Genomic DNA, 19,446 nt, shown 5'->3' with positions numbered 1-19,446 from the left:
TATGGGGTTCGTTGAGCTTCTTGGATGGTCAGCTTTTTATCTTTCATAATATTGGGGAAGTTTTCTGTCAGCAATTCTTCACTAATCCACTCTGTTTTCTCCCCGTTCTGGAACTCTGTTCACTTGCAGATTTTTTGCTTTTGATTGTATCCCACTTAATTCTCAGGGTTTCTTCATTTTTCTTCATTCTTTTTTCTGATTTTTCCTCAGAGTTGTGGCCAAGTGTTTGTCTTCAATTTCACTGAGCCTATCTTCCATCATTTCAAACCTGCTCCTCAGCCCTTCTATGACACTGCCCATTTCTGAAATATTGTTGTTTATCTTTTGGATTTCTAATTGTTGTTTTTGTATAGTTTCTAGTTGTGAATTTATTTGATCATTTTATTCCTGTATTATTTTCTTGAATTCTTCCATTTTTTTGTCTGTGTTTTCCATGAATTTGTCTATTTTTTCCTCATTTTTGTCTGCCTTTTTACTTCAACTCTTGGATAATTCTGAATATTAGAGATTTGAATTCCTTATCAGTTAGGTCTTGTGCCTTTTCTTCTACTGGAAGGTCATCTGGTGTTTTATTTTGTATGCCTACTGCAACCATCCTGCCCTGTTTTTTTTTAATATGTTTTTATATTGTCTGCTGTCTTCGGGGCATTCAGTGGTTATTTTCCTTGTTTACTGATTGTATATTTGTTTCATCCTGCTTTTTTGTTTTATCTGGTTGTCTGAGCAGGTGGGCTATGCGTTCTTTGTCGTTTGCTCGTCTGTGGGCATGATACTTTTTACTTCCTTCTCCAATGGACAGGGTCAGTTACTCAGGTATGGTACAGAAGTTCAGGTCCAGCTGAAGGGGAGTTGCTGGGGTGGGTTGTTTGTGGCACATAGCAGGGCTGACAGTGCAGACCTGGAATCAGTGCAGGGCAGGTTCCAGTAGGCCATGCCTGTGCTGCTTGGTAGTGTGATGTTCAGTGCATGGTGCAGGTAGGCAGGAAGGAGGGGGTAGATTGTGATGTCTGGAGCTAAGATGGGTATGGGAAAGATGAGAGAGAGGAGAGGGGAACAAGAGTCAAAAACATACACACAAACAAAAAAGAGTGCTAAGGGAGCTTGTTATTGGAGTGGAGAGATAAGAGACTGAGAAATGGGGAAAAACAAAAATAAAAAAAAAGAAAAAGGGTAAAAGAAAAAAATGAATAAATTGAGAGACTGGAAATGAAGAAAGACAAAAAGGAATAAGAGAGAGAAGAAAACAAAACAAAGAAACAAAAAAACACCAAAAACAAAAACAAAGACAACAAAAAAGAAATGCCCCCAGAGATGTCCCTGTGCATCTGTGCAGAGTAAGGGAGTAGCTTCTAAGCTGCGTGGTACTGCCTGGCTAGAAGAGGATCCAAGCTGAGAAAAGAAAAAGAAAACAAACAAATCAAAACAGAACAAATCAGAGCAAACAAACAAACAGAAGTCCCTGGGTGTCCCAGAAGCGTGGCGGCACGGGCCGGGAAGCAGTTTCACAGTTGAACAGTGTTTTGAAGCCTTTCAGGAAGAAGCAAAGATGGCGCACGGAGCCAGGTATTTGAGAGAAAGGAGGAGGAGGTGGTGAGAAGGAAGAAATCTAAAGAAGTGGACAAAACCAACACTGGCAGCCAACAAAAGGCACTCAGGGAGCCAGCCAGTGCAGGCAGGTGGAGTCCAAGTGACACCGGGATGAAGGTGGTGCTTCCTGGCCAAGAGACTGCGGCTGCAGGAAGCAGAAGAGGCTAAGTGGGGTCAAGAAGGGTGGGGGGTGGAAAAGCCTATATCACCGGTTACTGGTCATTCTGTCTCCTGCTGGACACTCCGTGAAGCATTTTCTAGTACCCTATTTGCTGATCTCCGATAGGCGTCCAAGATGGCGGATCCGTGCTGCGGTAGCTGATGGGGACCTCTGCATGTATCTCTCCTCACTCTCTGTTCTCGGTCAATTTCTTATTCCATTTGGTGCTTGGCTGAGTTCTTTTCATTTGATTCTTAGGGTTTCAGGATTGATGTGTAACTCTGTTTGACTTAGTTTTTCTGATCTTTGCTGTGGAGGGACGGCGTGGTGCTTCTGACTACAGCATCATGTTGCCAGGAAGTCCTGTAATTTGTTCTTTTATAAACTGCTGTATACAATGCAGACTTTCTCAAATGTAAATGTCTTAAGGTTTAAGTGTAAGGAAGGAAGGGGTCCACTGTGTCCTTACTGCTCGAATCCCTTTCCGACTTCCAGTTTTCCGCTTTTGTATCATGTTGCCATCTTTTTAAATAACAATTTAAAGAAACACACACACACAGATATATTTCTTTTAAAAGCAGCAGTCTAACAAGCAATCAGCCATCAACCCAGATGAAATAAAACTATCAATTTGCTTGAATTCCAGGAGTGAAATAAATAAAGCTCTGTTGGAATTTACCTACACAAATTGAGACTGTGGGGGGAAGAGAGAGTATTCTGCTTTTCCTTTTTTTTTTTCTTTCTTAGATTTGTTTACTGTGTAAACCCCGGGGTTTCTTCATCTTATAATGTGTCTACTGATTAAAAAGATATATGGTTGTTTATTAATCCTCTCAAAGCACTATGCAAATTCACATCACCGTGGGTATACTTTGCCCCTGAAGCTATGAAGTAAATATGGAAGCATTTTGTAGTTAATGAGGCTAAAATATGTTAATTCAAATACTCTGTTTTGAGTAGAATTTTCCTTTAAATCATTAATGAGAAAATGAAGAAAGCTTGGGTGGTCAACCATGAAATGTAAATGAGAGGTGTTTTTTTTTTAGGCATTATCATTCCATGTCACCTGATGTTCAAATTTGAATTTGATATTGCAGAGAATGACCTTACACTTTGCAGTACCATGAAACAATGCAGCTTATGCCCCAGATTTTTTGACAGCAGTATTAAAACTATGATTTTTAAGTACCATTTTCAAATGACAAGCTCAGTGAAAAAATTAGACGTTTTGAATAGAGTGAAGTCAGAAAAAGAGCTTTCCTGCAGTTTATCTATGTGAGAAAGAATATATATATAGTTTTTAATAAAAAAAATAAGAGATGATGTTAGAGCAAAGCAGAGACAAACCTAGAACCTCTTTAGATGGATGTAAGGTTATTAGCGAAATTCCTGAAGTGCCAAATAATGCAGGAAGCATATAGTTACTTTTGTCCTCTTATTAAGATGAGGCACATTTTTTTTTTAAAGCAACAAATAAAAAAGACTCTGCAAGCCTCTTTTCAGCTTGCCAGTGTCTAATGAGCCTCTTGCAGGAGAATGGCAACCACTTACTATTTCCAGGCAGTCGGTGAAAAGTGCGAAGTGCAGCTGCCATCAGAGGCTAAGAAAATCAAGGAGGTCACCAGTCCTTGGTTTTGACTATTCTACCACCACAAAGAGAGATTTTAAAGAAAAGGCAATTAAAAACCCTACACTTTTAAACCACAGTACTACTTCCTTAAATAATTATATGACTGATCCTCTGATTGATTATAAGTTCTTCAACTTAGGTGTTGGTGGCCCTGTAAAAAAAAAAAAAAGTCTCTGTCACAAAATTTCTATCAAACAGCAACAACAACAACAAAAAAATAATTAATTTAGTAGCCTTGGGTACACTATTACACTTGTGCCAGCTTTTCAGGTGTCCCAAGGTTTGGGTTGGTTTACAGACGTAACTAAATTCAAGGCAAAGTTAAGCAATGAAACAAGCTAGTGCCAGAATACCCAATTTAAAGTATTCTGAGTATCTTTAAAGAGCCCTGGTGGTGCAGTGGTTAAAGCGCTCAGCTGCTCACGGAAAGATTGGTGGTTTGAACCCATTAGCTGCTCTGTGGGAGAAAGATGTGGGAGAAAGATGTGGCAGTCTGCTTCCGTAAAGATTATAGCCTTGGAAACCCTAAGGAGCAGTTCTACTCTGTCTCTATAGCGTTGCTATGAGTCCTAATCCACTCTACGGCAACGGGTAAGTATGCTTTACTTTGGAAGGCATCAACAAAAGTAATACTTTACGTTTCAGAAATGCATCCCTATCTTAGCGGGATGAGGAGCGCTGGTGACCGCAGTGGTTCAAGCGCTCGCTGCTAAAAAGTAGACGGTTTTACCCACCAGCCGCCCAGCAGGAAAAGGATGTTGTTCTCCGCTTCCCTAAGGATTTACAGCCTTGGAAACCCTATGGGGAAGTTCTACTCTGTCCCATGAAGTCGCTATGAGTCAGAATCGACTCCAAGGCAGTGGGTTTAGTTTGTATCATCAAGACTCTTGAACGGGAATTACTATAAGGGCACACACCCTTGAACAACCATCACACTGCACTGAGCTCTTGAGAATATTCTGGAAGCATCACTGTGAACAGCTGCTTAATAATATTTAGCAGAAACGGCAGCTTTGGGGAGGAGATACACGGTTTGCCTCTTAGAACGCTTTTCTACTGGAATGGGTTTACTGAGAGCTATATTCCTGTGGCGCTTTAAATCTGTGGACTGTTGAATATCGCTCCGCCTTTTTTGAAGTTACAAAATACCTTCTATCTATGGGGAGGCGGGAATAAAAGTTTGGAAAATTAAATGCCTAAGACTGCAGCCCACCCAGATGGCATACATGCAATAGCACTGCACGAAGAATTTATTCACCCCAATCCCTTGCACCGAATTACCCACAGCACAGAAATTCAGGGACTCTCCAAATTTTGCACCCAAAAAAAAAGGAGGGAAAATGCATGGATCTCGGCTGCAGTTCCGGGACCTACTGAGAGCCACTTTGTTACATGTGTATCCAACGTCCCCAGCACCAAGGACTTGTGGGACGCTGTTCATCCCTGCTCCACTCGCTCTGCGGCTCCCGGAGGTTGTGGTTGTGTTACGAAAGCAGACCCTACCAAGCTGGTAGAGAAGATGCTGCGCACCCCCAAGTGCTCCCGGTGCCGGAACCATGGCTTCCTGGTGCCGGTCAAGGGCCACGCGGGCAAGTGCCGCTGGAAGGAGTGCGCCTGTGAGAAATGCTACCTGATCAGCGAGCGCCAGAAGATAATGGCTGCGCAGAAAGTGCTCAAGAGGCAGGCGTCCGAGGAGGAGCAGGAGGTGGCCCTGGGCGCTCAGGGGCCTGAGCGGGCCACTGGGGCTGCGGCTGCGGTCCCGGGCTCAAGCCTCCGTCGGCTGCAGCCCGCCGCTTCACGGGACTCGGAGCCCAGATCCCACGGCGGTGCGACCTCTGGCTTCCCCGAGAGGCCTCCACGGGGCCCGAGTCCGGGCCCGAGCGCCTTCCACCCGGTTGTGAGCGGCCGCAACCACGTGGGGCCCAGCGAAGGAGCCGCCGCTGCGATGTCCAGTTCTATGGGGCCCCAGCTCGAAGCGGAGGCCGCGGGCAGGGGATGTCCTGGACACCTGGAGCTGCGTAGGCCTCTGTGGCCTGTGCCCAGCCAGCCGTTCGCCGACTTCGGTAAGATTCCTGGGCCCCGCGCTGCCTTGGCCCCACCATCCGTTCCTCTCAGGGATGTAGCCTTCCCGTCCTCCAAGCTGGCGGCCCAGGCCGGCCTGGATCCTGCAGGGATGAGCCATGGGGTCGGGAAGGGGGTGGAGGTGGGATCAGTGCTTTCCAGAGGTAACCTTGGTTTGAGAAGCCCTCCTCAGAACAGGGATTTTGGGTGTGAATGCTTTTTGCAAAAAGGAAAGCAGAGCGATAGAAAGGAATGGGTGGTCCAGAGGGCTTTTAACATTTTGCTATAGTTTTTGCCTTTCCGTTTTGCAAGAAAAAATGGCCCCCATGCCAAGTTGGCGTTGGCTCCTCCTCTGCTGGGACTCACGGGCTTGCGCACCCCTTCCCGCCCTTGGACTGGAGACGCCTCCCCCAGGGCTTCCCTGTGGGTGGCCCGGCTTAACTAAGACTGCGTCTGCGCACCGTACCCTTCCCTCCCTTTCGGTAGGCTGGAGGCTCCTCCCAGAAGACCTCCCCTCAGCTGTGATCTGGTCCAATGCGCCTGCGCACTCCTTCCCGCCCTTTTCTTGGGCTGGAGGCTCTTCCCCCAGGACTTCCTGCAGTTGGGCCCGCTCAAATATAACTGCGCCTGCAGGCTCTTACTGCTCATCCTGGAAAATGGAGGCTCCTCCAAGGAACCTCCCCTCAGCAGCGCCCTGGCTCAGTGCGCCTGTGCACCCCTTCCCGCCCTTTTCCTGGGTGTGGCGGGAATGAAGTTGTTTCCCTGGTGCACCCTCTGCTACACAGCAGGGGAGCAGTTGATCTGTTCAGGATTATTGCCTCTTTTTTCTCCCCTCCCACATGGTGCATAAATTACATTGTTCGCTATGTCTTGCTCCTTTCAGTAGTACAGTTTCAGTTCACATATAGATCGTGTGCTTTAGGTGAAAATTTACAGAGCAAATTAGTTTCTCATTCAAAAATTTATACACGGATTGTTTAGTGGCATTGGTTGCAATCTCGCATTGTGTCCGCGCTCTCCCCCTTTAACTTTCCACCCCTGGTTGCCCGGTTCCATTCGTCCAGTTTTCCTGTCCCTTCCCGCCTTCTCGTCTTTGCTTTTGGACAGGTATTGCCCGTATAATCTCGTACACTTGATGGATCTAAGAAGCATGTTTCTCATATGATTAGGCCTGCCGCTATGAGTCAGAATCAACTCGACGGCAATGGGTTTGGGTTTTTTAATCTTTGGCTGTAAGGTGAACTTTGGGAGTGGCTTCAATTCAATTATAAAGTTGTCCAGGGGCCATAGTCTCAGGGTTCCTCCAGTCTCTGTCAGACCAGTAAGTGTGGTCTATTTGTGAATTTGATCTTTTGTTCTACATTTTTCTCCCACTCTGCCCATGACCCTCCATTATAATCCCAATCAGAGCAGGGTCATGTAGGCTGTGGTTCACATGGTCCATTAGCCCTTTGGACAAATTGCTCCCTTCATTCTTTAGTTTTTTTCCACTCTCCTTTGCTGCGGACTAGAATAGACCGATGGCAGCTTGTAAGCTTTTAAGACTCCAGACATTACTCATCAAAGTAGAATGTAGAACACTTTCTTTATGAAATATGTTATGCCAATTGATGTAGATGTCCCCTGAGCCTATGATCCTTTGCCTTCAAACCTGAGAACTTTATCCTGTGAGGTGTTTAGTTATGTCTAAGAGGTTGCCCTGAGTGTGTCACTTGTGTGCTGTATTGTCTATATTAATATATGAGGAGCACCTACAGTTAGGTATTAGAAATTTCCACCATGGAACCTGTATCTGCCAGTGGGTGCAATACACATATACGGATTTGAGACTTTTAAAAAATGACTCTTTGGGTGTGGACATGTGTTCTCTTGGTATTTTCCTTAAGGCAGTGTGGTAGAGAGAGTACAGATCTGAGTCAGGAGGCCGGGTGGCAGGCTCCTTCTCTCTGTATCAGTCTTTCCTCTCTGGATGCCCTCAAAAGGCCATTTCTGCCTTCTGGGACATTCTGGAAAAATCTAGGTCCTGAGGGAACAGCTGTCTGATGGAGAAGACCAACCTGAAACAGCAATCCTGGGAGAAGGATGCCTTTCCAAGATCACAGGGTGCCTTACTGTGTTGAGTCTCTTAAACAGGGACCTAGCACTTACTATATGTCAGACAGTAGTGAGGAAGAGGTGAGGGGGGAAAGCTACATTCCCTGCAATCATGGATCTTGTTGTCCTAGTGGGAGGGATAGCATTAATTAAAAAATCACGCAAACCAGTGTTTAAAGCTGTAATAGTTGATGATTTAACTATGGTCTGACAGAAGAGTAGGAGCTGAGTATGACTTAAGGAGGCAAGTGGGGTTAGGGGAGAAAGCCTTCCAAGCTGAGGGAACAGCATCTGCAAAGGCCTTGAAATGGATTGGACATAATAAGCTGCTAGGTTATAGTCTGCGATGAGTGGAGGCAGGAGCCAGACTACATGGAGCTTTGTGGGCCATGCTGAGGACTTTTCCGTAAGAGCAGTGGGATGTAGTTGAAGGGTTTCAAATGCAGGGAGGTGATGGAAAATTTTGGGAACAGATAAGGGTGATGGTTGAACAACATGATGAATATAACCTAATGTCACTGAACTGTACATGTGAAGAATGTTGAAATGACAAATATTTTGTTACATATATATTTACTATAATAAAAAAATAAAGAAAAATAAATCAAATTAAAAAAAGCCATGAGGGTCAAAGGTGTAATGGTGTGGGAGTTCTTTGTAAACAAATATGAGTGTTTATTTTGCTGCTGCTACTCTTGGGCAATAATGTGATACCTTTTTCCCTAGCTCTATGTGTTTCTCATGCTTCCCTCATTGCTTGCCTTCTTTAGGGCTCCCTCCGAGCATGAACTTGGATTGTGTGGTGGGCTCTGAGTACCTGGAGAGAGAGCCTTCCAAGCTGTACCCCAGCTGCTCCAGTATGCACTCCTACTGCCCAGTCCCGCTGAGCTACCAGGATGCGTCCCCGGTCCCAGGGATCCCTCTGCAGCGAGGCTTCCGGCACGTGTCCTGCAACCACCACCATGGAGGAGGCTTGGTGAGTCCCGTCTTTGCCTCCATTCTGGGTTCCTCCTTAACTCAGCTGCCTTTACTGATCATCAATCCCATTCTGTGCCAGGCCACATGGTCTGGTAGGAGGGACACAGCCTTAACTCCTGAGGTGCTGATGCTAGAAAACCAAACCCACTGCTGTTGAGTTGATTCCGACTCACGGTGACCCCATGTGTTACAGAGTAGAACTGAGCTCTGTAGGGTTTTCTTGGCTGTCATCCTTATGGATGCAGATTGCCAGGGCTTTCTTCCACAGAGCCACTGGGTAAGTTCGAACCATCAACCTTGAGTTTAGCAGCTGAACGCAGACAGCTTGTGCCACCCAGGGACCTGCTGATGTTAGAAGTGACCTTCATTCTGCTGGTGACCAGAGAGAGGATATCACCCTCCCAGGGCTACAGTTTAAGGCAGAGCCAGAACCAGACCCAGGTTCCCTCCTGACAGGTATGGCCCATTTGAGCCTGCAGTGGGTTTTCAGGAGGAGATGGCATTTAAGCTTAGTCATGAGAAATGCGTAAACCTTCACCAGAACACCTGTCACCTTAGGAAATATTTGTTGAAAAAAATGAATAAAATTTAATCCTTTTATAAGATTAATTATCAGTTACTAACCAGTGTGTTCTTTAAACCTGGAGTTTTGAATACAAAGTATGTAAAAGTTAGGCTAGTCCTGTTGTGTGGAGTACAAGGTAGGAGTGACCAGGTTTTATGACCTTGGATACCCTCCTAGACCAGGATGGTTAAAAGCCCTGTCTTCCTGGCAAACCCTGAGGGACGTGAGGCTGCAGGACAGCGAGAGGCCCAGTGACCTGTCCTGACTTTTGTCTCCATAAGGCTGGACTTGTGGTGGAGGCTGGCTCAAATGCAGCACATGACCTTTACGTTCTCCCTTGGGGCTAAGAGCCAACCCTGGATGTCTTCAGAGAAGTTTCCCTTGGGTGGAGGGTAGAGGAGTGAGGAGAGAGCAGTCTTGTTTGGTTTCATATGGGAAGTGATTAGAAGATGAAAGCTTGACATTTACATAATGTCAAGAGTCATCAGCAGGAGAACATGGAGCCAGCTCTATGGGGTTCCTGCTGTGTGTGGGCAGGCTGGGCACACAGGGCCCTGGTCCCTACTCCTGCTTCAGCTCCAGCAGTGCCTCTTCTTCCTGTTTTAGATATTGTTAAGTTTTACGTACAAGCCATTTGTCATTGATTCACGGGGGAGAGTTTGGAAACTACTGGTCTTGATAATTTCCAGGGTGCCTGTGAGCCTTACGTGAATGTTCAAGGTAGTTGTCATTACCCTTTTCTAGAGACAAGCACACAGGCTCAGAGAAGTTATGGGAGTTGTCTAATGTCACAGAACTGGTGAGTGATGGACTGAGATTAGAATTACCCAGCCGACTGGTGACAGAGCCAGGATGTGCACCTCATCTGCCCCAACTCCAGAGCCCAGGCGTCTTCTGCTGCCCCAAGTGTGTCTCTCCCATAGAGATTGAGCAAATAATGGCCCATGACTGTCACCCTTACCCTGCCCGGTCTGAAATCTGTGGGTGCTACCTTTCTCCACCTGGCCACCCCATTGCAGCCCAGGGAAAGCAAGGCGTCTCCAGCCTCCACACAAAGAGAGGGGCTGGCCAAGCAGAGCCCACACCGTCTGCTCACACAGAAGCCTGGAGCCTGGCGTCCAGGGCTCGGCTCTGATTGACGGGCCCGCCAGACGGCCTTTGTTAGGAGTGTGATCTCAGTCGGTTTATCTGGGCCTGAGTTGCCACCACAGGCCCCAGGCAGGAGCTGTGATCCAGGGAGAGACTTGGCTGAGCAGCTTGGAATTGAAGTGCTAATAATCCCCCCTCCCTCCTCTTCATGTCTGGACAGAAGATCAGGCATTTATGAGACTGTTTGAAACCCAAAAGTATGAATTACTTTTATTCTTGTCCTGCTACTGCTGCCCAGGCTCCGAGATTCTCCTCGGAGACATCTTCCTCCTTCCTACTTCAGTCCCTGCCCCTCCTGCTGCTTCTTTGCTTCTCTAGTCTCCTCTTCACAAAAGAGCACTGTCTGGAGTCGGACAGACCCCGGGTCCAAGCCTACCTCCATCAGTTACTAGCCAGACGACCTGGGGAGGTTACTAGGACCTAGCGGGTAAGAGTACCTATCTCATAGGGCTGTGGAGTGGATTGAATAGTCTGTAATGCATGTAAAGTGCCTAGCCCAGGATCTGGCACATTGTAGGTACTTAAAAGTGGGCTTTCTTCCCTTCCTTGTGGTCAAATAAAGTTGGGAAATACTGGGTTAATCTAAGAATATTTTTGCGGTGCGCCCAGAGCTTTTAATGTTTTCACGTGTAACTCTTCAATGTGGGGGACATAAGCAGTGTTTCTCAAACTCACTCCACTATTTTTTCCCAGAACACAGTTTGCCACATCTAATATTTATTATTATTTTTTTTATTACATTCATGTCTTTCTCGGTTAAGCTTTCAGTTGTGTAGCTGGCACCCCGCTAAATCCTCTTACTTTAGCCTTAGGGTTCTGTGGTATGCGGTTAGCTTCCATTTACTGAAGAAGGAACAGAAGCTCCGAAGAGTTGATTGGTGAAGCCATTTTCCTGAGGTCACCCAGTTTCCCTCCCCTCAGTAACAGCTGACTAGGCCCAGGTTGCCAACTTCTTCCCCTGCCATGTTAGAACAGGACCCCCAAAAGGCCCCCTGCGCACTCGTTTAGGTCGTTCCATGTGCCAGAAAATGAGACGCGTTGTGAGGCGTCCAGACTCTTCCGACTGCAGAGCTGCACATTGCAGGTGTCAGCCGTGTGGGCTGTGGAGTCAGACTTGGGATGCAGGTGTGCCTGCCACTTACCAGCTCGGTGACCTTGGGCCTGTCTGATCCTGTTTTTCGTCATTCCAAGAGGATAGTAGAAGCACCTACCTCACCAGGATGTAAGGATGGAATGGGGCAATGGATCTAAACATAATCTGCGCCAGGCACACACAGAAGGGCTCAGTCCCTGTTGCTCTTCATTTGTTCCCACCTTCTCTGAGGTGTGTGTGCCTGTATTCCTTCTCGCCTTCAGTCATTTGTCAGGTGTTTGCTGAGCACCCTGTTCCAAGTGCCCTGCGCCTGGGTGTTTCAGGTTACAGAAGCACATCTACCCTGTGGGGATGAAGCTCCCCCACTCGGGGCAATACAACACATTTTGATCAGCCCATCTGGGCTAATTATCTCCTGTCTCTGGCTTCTGTGCTGTGTGTGCCATGCAGGTGTCAGAACCCGTGGGAGACTTCCAGCCAAGCTACTACCCTCCCACCCCACCGCCGCAGCAGCCCCAGTTCCTCCCTCCAGGCTTCCTCTCTGCGCTCCACTTCCTCCCGCCACCACCTCCACCGCCGCCACCATCATCTTTCTCACTGACTGTCCTGTCTGACACGGACAAGGAAAGCACTGGTAAGTGGGCACCGGTCTTCCAGACAGGCCCTGGGAGAGCCAGGAAGACTCCCTGGAGGAGGAGGGGCCTAATCTGAAGTATGTGTGGAGAGGAGGGAGATGGAGAACAGAATTTCAAATATGCTGGGCCCTGGGATAAGCTCTCTCTGCCCCCACCCCGCCAGACCCCGTAAGTAAGCATTTCAGGGAGGTGGGTTTCCATTCTTAGGTGAGGAAGTCAAGGCCCCAAGAGATTCTTGTAGATATAAATGGAAAAGCTGGGATTTGAACAGAGTTCTCTATCTGGCTCCAAGCCCAGTGCTAATTCCCTCACCCTCACAGTGCCCATGGGCAGAAGTGTGGAGGATGGCATGCATGTGGTATGCTGAGAGACCACAGGGGCCAGGCCTCTCCCCATAAGGAAGCAGCAGCTGGAGCCGATTTGGGGCCAGTGGGGACGTTCTGCCCCAGACCACTCTGGAGAGAGCACCAGACCAGGAGCTGGAGACCTGTCCTTTGCAGCTCTGCCACTGGTGCACTGGATGACCTGGCGACTCATGCCTCCTCGGCCTCAGTCTTCTCATCTGTAAAGTGAACGCTGTCACAGGGTTACTGCGAGGGTCGACTGAGACTTTGATGTGAAAATGCTTTGGGTGTTGTTTTGAGGGCTCTTGCAGCTTTAAAAACTCTGGAATTTTTTTCCTTCCAATCCCCCCCCAGAGGCTCGTACAATTTGGAAAGGGCTGGCAAACTCAACGAGATCCAGAAGGTCCTTTTCTGTAAAACTAGGATCAGTGGCTGCTGCCCAGCCCAGCTAATGGGGCCCGAGGCTTTCTCCTCCTTCCTTAGTGAGCAGCCTGGCCAAGATGGGCAGGGCTGGAGTCCAACTATTGCTTGGAACCGCAGCGCCGGTCGCAAGGCTTTGCTGAATCACAGTTGGAGGAATATCCTGAGGTGCTGGCGGGAGACATGGTGACTAGACAGGCCATCTCCTAGTGAATAATAGTACATTCTAGCCCAGAAAGTTGAAGTAAAATGCTATCATCAGAGACAAGCCTGTTAGCTGCTCATCAAGGCTGATTCCAGTGATAGGACACCTGGAGGAGAGCTAATTTAAACCCGTGGCCAGACTTTTAAGAGAGTTTGTCATTTGTTAGAATGTGCCTGCGGGCTCTGATAGAACTGAGAATACCCGACAAGCCTGCAGGGGACCTTCCCCTCTCAGTGATGGCAGGTCATGACAAGGGTACACCCGGAGACCCTGGAGAGATTCAAACCCCCCAGACCGATGAAGTGTTTCTAGATTGTAAAGCTACATCCCACTCATTATCAGCTAGGATCCTCTGTCCTGACAGACAGGTGACACGGGCAGAGGAGGAGTCCTGGCCCAGGAGGCAGTACTGCCCAGCAAACAGCACCTGGCTTTGGGGCAGGACAGAGTGGGGTCCAAGGCCAGGCTCCCATGCTTTCTCTCATGCCAGGGTTAGCAGAATATTGAATCATGGGGCTTAGGAAGCCAAAAGAGCCAATGGAAAAAGTAATGTAAATAATAATTGCCACATCTGTTGGCTACTTAATTTGTGCCAGGCACTGTGCTGTGTGCTTTCCACTTAATTCTCAGACAGCCCAATAAAGTAGATGCTATTTTACGTATAAGGAACAGAGACAAAAAGTAACTTCCCCGAGGTCACACAGCTAGTAAGTAGGGGAGTCTGGACTCCAGGGCCCACAATCCTAACCACAGCCGCATTCTGCCTTTCTTAGGTGGCAGACCTAAGTGTGCATATTTTAAAGAAACTCCTTTACAATCTAGATTATCTGGGGCCCAGTGGAGAGGGAGCAATGATCAGATCTAATCTCACCCTGAGAAGCAGGTGGTATGGTGATGTCATCCCCATTTTAGAGATGTGGCCCCTAGAGGCAACTCCACAGATCTAACTTCCAGTTTGGAGCTCTTGCCACGACCCCTGGGTTCTCCTTGTGGCCAGCATCCTCCACTGTGTTGTTTCCAGGGCCTGTGTGTTGGCCTCCACTCCCCCTCGGGCGCAGCTGGGAGGCCCTCGGATGTGCCCCCAGGTCTTGTAATCAGCACAGAGCTTGGAGATGGCCGCTGGCACGTGGTGCTGTGGGCAGTGAGGCCCCTCTCTCCCAGACACGCGTGCTAACAACCATGGACATGCAGGAGAACCAGCAACAACAATCACGCTTCCCAGAGAGGAAGCAAAACTGGGAGCACGGCACGTGTGGTTGTTTTTCCTCCCTGCCAGGCCGTGGAGCGTTCTGGACACGGTGTCGGCAGTGGGCAGGACCTTCAGTAGCAGAGGGGCAGGGGCAGTGCTGGTGCAAACTACAGATACACCACTGGAGGCATTCCCACTCCTGCCAGCTGAGGGTATTTTTAACATCTGGGCTGCAGCTACAACTAAAGAAAAATATGTAGATGGTAGATAGGTATTCATTCTTGGATTTGAACTGTAAGACCTGTGTAAGGGACTAGATGGCCGTCTCTGGTGAAGAGAAAGAGTTAAATTTGTATGAGTGTGCACCAGGAACAGCCATCTGCTTGAGATGCTTATGGCCCTCTCTGCTTTTACAAATCTCTTTAAAATGACAGAACAATCTTAAGAGCCAAGTGAGTCTGGTGATACCTCCCCCATTTTACTGAAGAAGAAACTAAGGCTCAGGGAAATGAATGAACCTCCAAGTCCTACACTAGTTAGTCCTGGTTGCGCAGTGGTTAAGAGCTCAGGCTGCTAACCAAAAGGTCGGCAGTTGGAATTCAGCAGCTGCTCCTTGGAAACCCTATGGGACAGTTATGCTCTGTCGTATAGGGTCGCTGTGAGTTGGAATCGACATGACGGCAACAGGTTTGTTTTTTTATTTTTTACAGTAGTTAGTGGTCAGAGTCCCTGGGTGGTGCAAACAGTTAAATGGTTGTCAGCTAAATGAAAGGTTGGAGGTTCAGGTTCACCCAGAGGCACCTTGGAAGGAAGGCCTGGAAATCTACTTCTGAAAAATCAGCCATTGAAAACCTTACGGAGCATAGTTCTACTTGGACACACATGGGGTCACTGTGAGTCAGAATCGACTCAATGGCAACTGGTTACACTAGTGGTCCGGTGAACTCCAAGCCCTGCCCACCTCCGGCTGCTCACTGAGGGAGGAGGAAAAGGCCTCAGGCCCCACCAGCTGGACTGGGCAGCAGTCCCTGATCCTAGTTATTCAGGTAGAATGAGTCTGCCACCAGTTGCACACTTGCCACATGTGAGGCACCTAGATCTGGTAGTGGAGAGGTGGTAGGGCATGGCCTGAAGCACACTGGCCCTGGAGCCAGGAGGCCTGGGTGTGACCTTGGCACCTCATTTTCAACATCTGTAAGTCTGGACAAATAATGGTCCCTACCCTGTGGGGTTTTCTGAGGATTAAAGAACATGGAATGACGAAGGCATTAGTGAAAGTTGTTGTTAGGTACCGTTGACTTGATTCGGACTCAGAGACCCTTTGTACAAAAGAACGAAACACTACCTGGTCCTGCACCATCCTCAGAATCATTGTTATGCTTGAGCCCATTGTTGCAGCCATGTTTTGCTGACCCTCTACCAAGCAATGATGTCCTTTTCCAGGGATTGGTCCCTCCTGATAACATGACCAAAGTACATGGGACGAAGTCTCACCATGCTTGCTTCTAAGGAGCATTCTGGCTGAACTTCTCCCAAGACAGATTTGTTCGTTCTTCTGACAGTCCTTGGTATATTCAGTATTCTTCCCCAACACCATAATTCAAAGGCATCAATTCTTCTTTGGTCTGCCTTATTCATTGTCCAGCTTTTACATGCATATGAGGTGATCGAAAATACCGTGTTTTGGATCAGGCACACCTTAGTCCTCAAAGTGTCATCTTTGCTTTTGAACACTTTAAAGAAATCTTTTGCAGCAGATTTGCCCAATGCAATAAGTCATTTGATTTCTTGACTGCTGCTTCCATGGGTGTTGATTGTGGATCCAAGTAAAATGAAATCCTTGACAACTTCAGTCTTTTCTCCATTTATCATGATGTTGCTTATTGGTCCACTTGTGAAGATTTTTGTTTTCTTTATGTTGAGGTGCAATCCATACTAAAGGCTGTAGTCTGATCTTCATCAGTAAGTGCTTCAAGTTCTCTTCACTTTCAGCAAGCAAGGTTGTATCATCTGCATATTGAAGGTTGTTAATGTATCTTCCTCCAATCCTGATGCTGCATTCTTCTTCATATAGTCCAGCTTCTCAGATTATTTGCTCAGCATACAGATTGAATAAGTATGGTGAAAGGATACAACCCTGACACACACCTTCCCTGCCTTTAAACCACGCAGTATCCCCTTGTTCTGTTTGAACGACTGCCTCTTGGTCCATGTACAGGTTCCTCATGAGCACAATTAAGTGTTCTGGAATTCCCATTCTTCACAATGTTATCTGTAATTTGTTATGATCCACACAGTCCAATGCATTTTCATGGTCAATAAAACACAGGTAAACATCTTTCTGATATTCTCTGCTTCCAGCCAAGATCCATCTGGCATCAGCAGTGATACCCCTTGTTCCACATCCTCTTCTGAATCGGCTTCAATTTCTGGCAGTTCCCTGTTGATGTACTGCTACAACCACTTTTGAATGATCTTCAGCAAAATTTTACTTGCGTGTGATATTAATGATATTGTGTGTGTAGTGAAAGTTAGCTGTTATTTATTTCACCTTATCCCTATGCTGACTTTGCAAGGTAGATCTCATCTCATTTCACACAGAGGGAGCGAAGGTTCAGAGATGGGGAGGGGCTTCTCATCGCCACGCAGCTTAGGAGGAGCAGAGCTGGAGTTTGAACCTGAGTCTCCATCATGTGGCCAGAGAGAGAATTCCAGTCTCTGACCCCTAGCAAATTAAAGGCAAATAAATTCTCTGAAGGTGCTGAGAATGATGAGAATGCCTTATAGAAAATTTACATCTGAAAATAGGTATTTTCCCCCTCTTTCTAAATCCAGTCTCTCTTCTTTACCCTTCACAGATGACCAGGATGCGGAGACACCATGTGAGTCCAGCCAGCCGTCTTCTCAGGAGCAGCCCAACTAAGCCCAGGCCCTCCGGGACCAGCAGAGTGGGGCCTAGGGGGGCACAGCAGTGATTTTCTTGTCTGTGTTGAGTAATGTGTGGGGAGGAAGGATACTGATAGATTTAAGATTGCAACTAATTCCCATTTCAAGATAGGACGAAGGAGGGTGATTTGTCAGGAAGGTGATTTCTCAGCTTTTCCCAATCCTGAGATCTGGGGCTGTTACTGGGGGGGCCAGGGCTCTGAGGAGTTGGGGGCTAGTGGAAGCTTGTGTTTAGGAATGAATTTAACCATCCCTGGGTGTACTGCCCTTTATTGGACTAACCCCCGTAGGCGGTTTTTGATTTCCACAGGCCCCGCTACAGGACAGGCTGTGCCATCTGACGCAGCCTTCTGCTGCCTTTGCCTCATCCCCAGCTGGGGGCAGCGCTGTGCTGGGGGCACCACAGATAGCAAGCTTCCAGCCCATCTGGGCAGCCAGTGCGAGCAGCCAGGACCAGGGGCGCTGACAGCAGGTTCTGCAGCGTCCTTCCTTGCTGACCTGGCTCCAGCCGTCTGCCTGGCCACTGCCCCTTCCCCTCCTCCATGGGGTTTACTAGTCAGCATCCTGACCCCTGGAGTGGCTTCATTCCCCTCCATAAAGTTTTAGCAGTTTTAGGCATCATTTCTGGTTAAAAAGAAGAAAAAAAAATCTATTAAAGTTTGACTATTTGATGTTTTTATAGTGATTACCAACTTAGAAAAGTAGGCTGTTCATAAGCACTGATGCAGTTCACAGGGAATAGAATGATATCCCAAATTACCTATGACGTCAGCACTGCCTTCTCTGGGGACAGTTGACTGTTGAAATAAAATGAGCAATACAACTCCTGTGGAAGGTGTATTCTCTCTTTGAATTCTTGTGGAAGGCAGCGTTGGGCAGGAGCCTGGGTAGGGGAGTCAAGGGGCCTGGCTTCCTGCCTCTACTGTGCACTTCGGTGAGTTCTCCCTTGCTTTAGTTATCAGGTGAGAAGGTTGGGCCAGGCCAGTAGGTTTCTTTATTTTTACTTTTTTAAGTAAAAGGCTTTCTTGTAGCTTTCCTTCCCTAGCCCATTTCATTGTCCCTGCAGAGGGATATGGTTAAAGAAGACACAGTTTGATCCCATTCTGCTGTTTTAGGGTCCTGGGCTCTTGCCTTGGTTTCAGTTGCTCCTTCATTTAAAAAACATCCTGCGTCTCCTGGATTCAGAGCCTGGCCATCACCAGATGTGCCCGTGAGAACCATGGAATCTACTGGGAGAGACACAAATAGCCCAGTGGATCAGTGTTGAAACAGGTACAGGGGCTATAGGGTGGTCAGGGAAGGCCTCCTGGAGGAGTCGTCTCAACAGAAGCTTAAAGGGCAAGACTGAGTTAGGCGAGGAAGAGGAAGATGGCAGGGGTGTCAGGACCTGGAGTGAAGGATTCCAGGGTGCATGGCAGCATCCTGTCCTCTGTCTGGAGAAGGGCTGGCACCCAGGAGTTGGGTCCAGCAGGGGTAACAGCTGACACGCTTCCTGTCTTGCCGGTGGGCAGGGATGTCAAAGCATCCTCCAGGGACAGGTGATGGGGATCATTGAGAAGTGATGCCCTAACTTTTCTAACTGGACATGTTGTCAGGAGGGATCAGTCCCTGGAGAAGGACGTCATGCTTGGTAAAGTAGAGGGTCAGTGAAAAAGGAAGACCCTCAACAAGATGGATTGACAACGGTGGCTGCAACAATGGGCTCAAGCATAACAACGATCGTGAAGATGGCGCAGGACCTGGCAGTGTCTCATTCTGTTGTACATAAGGTTGCTATGAGTCTGAACCAACTTGAATAACAACTGTTCTCACAGCATCAGTGTAGTAGCTGGGGGTCCATAGCCTGTGCCTGCTTTGTTGGAAGGCACTAGAGCTGGTACAGTCATGGGAATTTTTCAGTTACTGCTTCACAGACAAGTGCTTTCAGCAGGGCAAAACCAGACAGCTCAGCCTGAGGCCTGGGGGTCAGTATTGGCTTCAGTCTAGACCTAATGAGGCGGCGGTTTGGGCCTAGCCTGGCTGTGGGGCTGAAGCTGGCGGCTGCCAAAGTGCTGATCCTGGCTCTGGGGTCTGCAGTGCTGCAGGGATCCTGGGAGGGTGGGAGCAGACTGGTTTCAGCTTGGCCTCACCTGCCCTCACTGGACCCTGCCCTTATGTCAGTGTGGTGAGGTGGGGCTGGATCAGTGACCCTGTTTTTTCATCACCCTTTAAGTTTTGTGTTGGATACCATGTTTTGAAAGATTTCTCAACCAGGCTGCATTAATTAATAAAGCTGTTTTCCAATTTCTGATCAAAGCATAGAGATACACATGAGATGGTCCTTGCAAGCACACGCCACACTATTCCAGATCAATGCAAGGAAACTGGATGTTTAGTCGACCTGTGGGGTT

General features: G+C 47.8%; 1 protein-coding gene across 1 annotated transcript in view; it reads left to right on the top strand.

The window, feature by feature from the left end:
* Nucleotides 1-17,033, top strand: part of DMRTB1 (DMRT like family B with proline rich C-terminal 1) — a 41,637-nt gene extending 24,604 nt beyond the window's left edge. The window contains exons 2-5 of the mRNA XM_012554218.2: nt 4,791-5,440; nt 8,303-8,508; nt 11,768-11,951; nt 16,969-17,033. Of these exons, the coding sequence (XP_012409672.2) occupies nt 4,791-5,440; nt 8,303-8,508; nt 11,768-11,951; nt 16,969-17,033 (1,105 nt within the window). The remainder of the gene's footprint in view (nt 1-4,790; nt 5,441-8,302; nt 8,509-11,767; nt 11,952-16,968) is intronic.
* Nucleotides 17,034-19,446: the final 2,413 nt, after the last annotated feature.

Source organism: Trichechus manatus, unplaced genomic scaffold (assembly GCF_000243295.1).
Source record: "Trichechus manatus latirostris isolate Lorelei unplaced genomic scaffold, TriManLat1.0 scaffold00015, whole genome shotgun sequence".
NCBI classification, from domain to species: Eukaryota; Metazoa; Chordata; class Mammalia; order Sirenia; family Trichechidae; genus Trichechus; species Trichechus manatus.
Note: the sequence above shows the minus strand (reverse complement) of the source record. Positions and strands in the feature narration are given on the sequence as shown.